The sequence below is a fragment of the Tyto alba genome, unplaced genomic scaffold (genome assembly GCF_018691265.1).
Source record: "Tyto alba isolate M040663 unplaced genomic scaffold, T.alba_DEE_v4.0 Super-Scaffold_7, whole genome shotgun sequence".
NCBI classification, from domain to species: Eukaryota; Metazoa; Chordata; class Aves; order Strigiformes; family Tytonidae; genus Tyto; species Tyto alba.
Window position 1 is genome coordinate 22331514 of NW_024881328.1, and position 7123 is coordinate 22338636.

At 37.6% G+C, this 7123-nt stretch overlaps 1 protein-coding gene across 4 annotated transcripts in view; it reads left to right on the forward strand.

Moving 5' to 3' along the window:
- The window catches only part of CERS6 (ceramide synthase 6), a 122204-nt gene extending 115393 nt beyond the window's left edge, over window positions 1–6811 (forward strand). For 2 of the 4 annotated variants that reach the window (XM_042784306.1, XM_042784307.1), the window contains one exon: window positions 1533–6811. In XM_042784306.1, the coding sequence (XP_042640240.1) occupies window positions 1533–1694 (162 nt within the window). In that variant the 3' untranslated portion in view covers window positions 1695–6811. The remainder of the gene's footprint in view (window positions 1–1532) is intronic. The other 2 variants (XR_006164569.1, XM_042784308.1) reach the window with 2 other exon arrangements.
- Window positions 6812–7123: the final 312 nt, after the last annotated feature.

A 7123-nucleotide genomic window follows, 5' to 3' on the forward strand; every position in this document is an offset into this window, starting at 1 on the left:
GGCAAGAGTTAGAGAGCAGAATTGTCATGAGGGCTTTCTGGAGTAGAGGAGGATTACTGTAAGAAAAAAATTACATGCAGTGGCCCTGTTCTTTAATTGTTTTTATTTCTTTGGGAAAAAGACTTGCCATGTGTTTTGCCTTTATGTCCATTTGCTATAGTAAAGTCAATTGTAATTGCTGATGTGGCAACCAGCACAGCATGGATAGATTCTGAACGAATTAGGAGGCTCAGCTATACAAACAGCGGTAGAAGCAGGCATGGAAAGCTGCATCTTTAAAGCTGTGTGCAGGTTAGACCTCTTTCTGTTGATGCTCTTTTTTATATCATCTGATGCACTCTTACCAGTGTTGGAGATTTACAAGATCAGACTGATTAGAGCTCTGGGTGACCTTACCTGCCTCCACAGCTGCTCCTACTTTGAGTAGGAGGTTGGGCATATACTTCCTGAGGTCTGTTCTGACCTGAGTTATCCTGTGATCCTACATGTTGGCATTGCCATTGTTACCTCCCTGGGAAAAAGCATCCCATAAAAACCAGGGCAGACAGGGCCTTTTCTTTGAAGGATTTTCTTTTCTGTTGCCCTTGTTTGCTCTCCTTAACCTGCCCGTTGTTGGCTTCCTCATATTTTTACTTGTTTGGGGTGCACCTGACTGAATGGGGTGAAGCAAAGTCACCTTAGGGATTCTGAAGGGACTCAGCTCTCCAACTTAGTGATCTTCCTCTATGACCTTCAAAGAGCCCTTTAAAGGAGGAGAGCAGACTCCTTAACCTAACAAACAGCATTTACCCAGTAAATGGATATAAACTGGCAGCTGGAAATTAGCAGAAAATCTCTAGCAATTAAGGTCAGTCTGTTTCTGAAACAGCTTTTCAGTGACACAATGGGGCAAACAGTTGAACTGCTCAATTACGTTTGTGGTTCTGGTAACAGGGACTGAAGTGGACTATGTCCACAGTTCCCAAGCCCCATTCTCACCACTTGCCTGAAGTCAGAGACTGGAGTTACCTGGTACGGTGAGTTACGTTTCAGCCAGTACTTCTGTCTCCTCCTGCCAGCCCTTATCACTGTTCCCTGGAGCCATGAGGCCTCTACAGAATGAGCTGGGAGGTGAGGGGGAAGAAGTTGGGTTGAATATTTTGAATTATCAGGTCAAAGTGAAGCACCCCAAGGAAGCACAGGAAATAAATTTGTGGTAGGAGGGCAGAGAGACTGCAGCTAGATCGAACTTGGGAGCTTGGATTGTTGATTACTTTAGTCTGTGAACAACCCTTTGCCTCAAGTGCTGTACCCTCACCTTCAGTGCACCAGTGTGAAGTTCTCAACCTGCCTTTGCACATGGTATATGTGTGTACAGGCATCTGTGTATGAAGCGAATACAGGCAGGCAAAGGCAGAGAAGCGTGCCAGAGTTGAGATTGCCTTCAAAGCTCAAATTGAAAAATGTTTGAATTTTCTTGCTTCTCTCTAACCAAAAAGCTCAGTTGTTTCCTTACAGTCACCAACTGCTTGCTTCTTTTCCAAATTCTACAGGTAGCAAAGGATGATCGAAGTGACATTGAGTCAAGCTCAGATGAGGAAGAATCAGTACCTCGTTCAAAGACCCCACACAGCACTATCACCACTAATGGGACCAGTGGTGCCAATGGGACAAATGGGTATCTTACTGGTGGCACTTGCTCAGAGGAGCATTAATCTTTGAGTTCAATCATGAGACATGAACAGAATGAACTGTTTGCTACTGGAAGTAAATTATAAGTTGTGAATGCGGTTTATTCATGTATCTTGGCATCAGAAAAAATTAGGAGTATCAAAAGCATTCTGATAGCACACTGCCATATTTCCTGTTTGTGAATGAAGACAACACACCATTCTGTATACGTAGGCATGCTGTATGTGTATGTAACTGACACAGTGGGAGCAGTATTTTCACTTGTATTGTCTTTGAAATATTATTTATTTTGCATTCTTTTGGGAACTTATGGACAAAAGGGAATATCCATTCTCAAACTTTATCTCTTGGGATTCTCAGTGGTGGAGAACATCATGTTCAGATCTCTTCTGTCCATCCCTGTTGCTTTTGCTGAGTCTGATATAAGCAATAGTTGCTTGATTTGTTACTTACAGTAAGATAGAACATAGCTTTATAGATTCTAGATCTGCTTCAGATATTTTTGCAATCTTTGTGTTTTAAAGTGCTGATTTTGAAAATGCCTATCAAATCACATTGGCCGTTCCTCCAACAGAAAGTTTTAAAACACTGGATTGATATTTTAAATAGTAGGTAATGTGGTCAATTAGAAATTCAGGGAAAAATACTGTGGTAATCTTTGAATATTATTTTAGCATAATTTAAAATGCAATTTGGTGGTTAATTGCATTAGAAGTAGACTTGATTTGTTGTGCAAATACCCAAACGCATTGATATCAACAGGATAAACTCATTCTCACTTTTTTTTTTTCCTTGCAATTTTTGACCTCTACAGATGTTAGCTTTTTGCAGAGATTCCAGGCTGAAAGATGTTTGTTGAAGTGCACCATTGTGAATCCAGACCTCACTCCTGAAACTGTTCTTGCACGCTCAGATGGATGAGAGCAGGGATGTAAGGGAAAAAACAGCAAATGAAAAGTTTACTCTAGGTATCATTCTTAAAATTATTACCACTTTCTTGGTAGGGTGAAGAGGGAGGAGGCAGGATGTCATACATTACTACAAGTAGTTTATTTTAAATGCATGAAAACTTGAGCAAATTTCACTTAACATAATTCACAGCAAACTTTGAACACTCAGCAGTATTTCATGACCTCTCCAAATAAAATTAAGGGTATCTGTAAAATAATTTTGCACTCCTTTTTCATTCAACATTTACAAACTGTGTCTCAAAGAAGACAAAGTAACACCCAAAATGAACATATTTTTAAACATTATATACACGCTTCTTCCAGTCTCTAGATCAAAGTTTGATGTAGGATGCTAAGGATCATACAGTTCTTGCAGGATGCTTTTCTGTGATTTGTGACAGCAGTGCCAAAAGTAGGTGAGGTTCTTGGGTAACAGACTCTATGCAACCTACTGTTCAACAGTATTGTGTATGTGCACACTGAACCAATGTGCTTATAGACCAAAGACTTATATATATATTTAAAAAAAAAACTAAGTTTAAAAAAAAAAAAAAAAAGGGAAGGAACAAACCAGGAAAAAAAAAAATGTAACAGTGTGTCTTCTATATACAAAGGGACTGGAGTGTCGTGTTCAGCTGGAATTCTAAGCCAGGAAATCTTTCTGATTCCTTCCACCTATGCAAATAGCAAAATATAGATGGTTTCCAATGCCGTAAAACATGTTTAAAGGCTCTATTTTATACAAATTCCATTGAAGAAAGTTGTGTTGCCACGTCTTGCTTTTGAAAAATGGAGATTTGTCCTATTCTACTTATCACTCTTGAAAACTTCTGAAACGTTTATTATCCATAGGGACCCTTGTGTGTTTGCTAAAAATATGCTAAAAGTAAGGGCAGAATAGCATGAATTAAAATAATACCTCCATTTAGTAGACAATTAAGGTAAGGAACCTGAAAAATAGTAAATCGTGGAAGAAGATCTGTCAGTTTTACTACCCACAGAGCATCTTTTGAAAAAGCTGGGTAACCTTGTGATCCAGCAGCTGCATGGATCATATGTCCATGAGTATATCTGAGGGAGTTCAGATACACAGATAAATAAGACTCCCTTGTCTTATTTAAATCTCCATCTCCCCTCAAAATTTTCTCTGCCTCTAATTTTTCTCATCTGTCTCCTGTGCCTCTGATTTAATACAGTTATCTGTAGGGCAGGTTACACATGAAAATACACTTATTGCAATAGAAAGTATTCCAAACACAGTATTTGAAGTGGTAGTTGTTTAATACTTACTGTCAAGATGATGCCAAGATTATAAAACAAAACCATCCTGAGATATATTGAATGAACATTATAATTTCTGAAATCTGGCCTGCTAAGACTGTAATTGAGAATAGCAGTTCAAACACACCTCTTTTTATGGTGTTAATTACTACCTCCCCTGGACCACTTCCCTTCTGCAAAGAGGGTTACAAAAATATTTTGTCCTACATGGGAACAGAACATTGCTCTGAAGTATCAATGTACACAACTTGGACAGCATACTGTAATGTTGTTGTTACCAGGACAGAGAGCAGTTCCCCATAAGAATTCCTGTGCAAGAGGCAGGAGACCATTGGTCCCTGTTGGTCCTCCCCACCTGTGTTCTACAGTGTTGATTCAGATGTATAGTGAAGGCTACAACCCTTGAGATGAGATGATTTACCACTTCTGGCTACATATGCTCTTAGTGTATCCCCACTGTTAAATAATGCAACTTGGATTGAAACTCTTCCTTTGAGGTTTAAATTTAGTTGCATTTATGATGTGCTAAAGCATGTATGCAGTTACCATGGTTCAGCTGACTCCCAGTGGCTTAGTTATCTCCTATAAACCTGACTTTTTGGACTCCATTCTTTGCAGTCTAGAATAAACTTACTACAGGAAAATAGATGAGATGAGATGAGATGTTCAAATTACACATTTGGTAAAATGGGCTAAGAGTAAGGAAGCATTGAGAATTTCACTAAACTTTGCTAAACAATCACTAAACTTTCAAGCCACAGGTTTTTTATGAAAATTAAAAATTCACACAGTTTTGTCTGTCTCTACTGGGAAGGACCAAGTGTTTTAGTGATCATATATGACAGTGTGTTTTGATTCATTGCTTTAACCAATGGATGTCAAAACTTTGGCTTCATCTTCCACTCAGCAGAGAGAATGTCATACAACTGTTTCATTTTTTATTTGAATTTGTTTGCTTCTCTGCCGAAGAGCTTTGCAAGGTGCTTTTGAAGACCATCAAGTATTTAGAGAATAATCGCACATATTCCATGAAATTGAAATGATGCACATGGCTTATGATAAATTCAAGATCTTAAAAGGTTCTGTATATTCGTATCTTTTGTAGAATCATCATTTTAGTCATTTTAGAAATGAGGCTTTGTACTCTATAGCCTATTTGTCTTCAACTTCTATGCTCCCTTTTTATAGTACAGTACACGACACAGTGGTTGAGATGTTGAAATAGAAAAATGAGGAAATTATACACAGAGTTTATTAGTAAATAGAAAGAATTTGTCTTCTCTCCCTAGCCAACCCAGAATATAGTAAAATAAGATTCAGGTCTCCCTTTGTTTACTGTTTCCCATATTGGCATATTTTGTACCAAAATAATTTCTTTTTTTCATAAAAAAAAAAAAAAAAAAAAAACTAAAAACAAACATTGCAGAAAATGGTGGAAATATCTGATCGATCAACAAGAGTGGACGTTGGAGTCTTTTGGATCTCGATCAATGTTCAATAGTGCTAGTTCTAAAATACCAAAGTGTCCCATGTTGTTTCCTTGTTGTCATTTTGTAGTTTTTTCTATGTGTTATTTATTTAATGATTCCAGCAGGATTGGAACAGGTGTCACAGCTTCTTATGCTCCTGTCTCAGCCTGTGACCATTCTGTGTGATTGCCAATACCAAATCCTTTTTCTGAGACCCAAGTACATGCACTAAATCTTTGCTTACAGTGAAGTGATTCTTGTCTTAAATCTGTATCTCTTTCAGGTGAAAATCACTTTCTGGTTCTGAATGGGACACAACGGCGAAAGCCATTACCCTTCAGCAAATGTCAGTGATGATCAACACTGGTTGATTTAGACACTGCATGTGTTTTATGCAGAGTAGTAGGAAGCCTAATGCCTGTTTCATTCATCTTCTCATTACTGCAGCCTTCCGTATTCTCAGAGAAACATGGGCTACCATTGGTTTTCTACAGTTGATGCTTTGGTATTTTTTTAATCTCTTTGCTACAACTCATTTTTGTATGTCTCCTATTGTCTACTTCTTCTGACATTTGTGCGAGAGGAGCTATCGAATACTTTTTACCCTTCCTGTAACATAGACCCTATTAGGCCTAAATTCAGTGTTCTGCAGACTACAGTTGCCTTCAAACCATAAAGCAAAACTGGTTTGTATTACTTCTTTTGACTGGTTTTGATTTGAAACAGAGACCTAATGGGAACTTCAGTAAGACAACCTTACTTTTTTTTCTTTTCTTTTTAAAAAGCGCTAGTGGAAGTTTGGAAAAGTGGTGTACATGTATAGCCTTTAAATTGTAAGGATTTCTGATTGTAGTTGCAATGAAAACACAGTGTTTGAGTGTGTCTGTACAAAATTTTCAGTCTTAGAAATTGATTTCAACTAAGAAACTATGAAACGATGTTTTGGAGATATGTCAGCGATCACACATGTCAGACAAAAGACAAAAATTATTGTCTTACACAACCTAAAACAATTTGTGCAACAGACCACATTTTCTGGCTTCTGTTGAGCTTCAGCTTCTTGCAGTCCTGGAGTTTAACTTTTATACATGAGCTCTTATATTGTACTGTGCATATTGACTGCCTGTTGCAAGTCAGGGTGAGGCAGATGACACTATTTTGCCTGTGTTTTCATGACAATCCTGTGCTTGAGCAACTCTTTCAGAAATGCAGTGATGTGTAGGAACTCCACTGTCCCAGACACAGTGATGTGCTAGCTAGAAGTCCTTTCATATATAGCTGTTGTGTAGAACTTTGGGAGTTACTTTCTGTTTAACTCGGTTGGTTTGGTTTTTTTCTAATATGGAAAATAATTACTCCTCATAAAATATCTGGAACCAGTCAGTATTGTGGGCCATTTTAATTTGGAGACACTTTCATAATAAACATAAGTATTAGGAATGTAGTGTTGTTTTTCTTCTCTTTTCTATGAAATAAAACAATGTTTTCCCTTTGTTTTATCTCAAAGATTGTTATCCACACTGCAGACTCCAGCACTTTTAGAGCAGATCTGAGTGTGTCTCTGCTGAGTTCATCACTGTGGTATTTTATATAATTTCTTGTATGAAACTGTTTGTAACAGTGTTAGAAGGACAAGTTCTCTCTATACAAATTAAAAAAAAATATATTTAAAAAAAAAAAAAAGACATTTTTCTAGGATCTAAGGAGTAAAATTTTGCATGTTAATCATTTCTGAATGTCCAGCTGGACGTA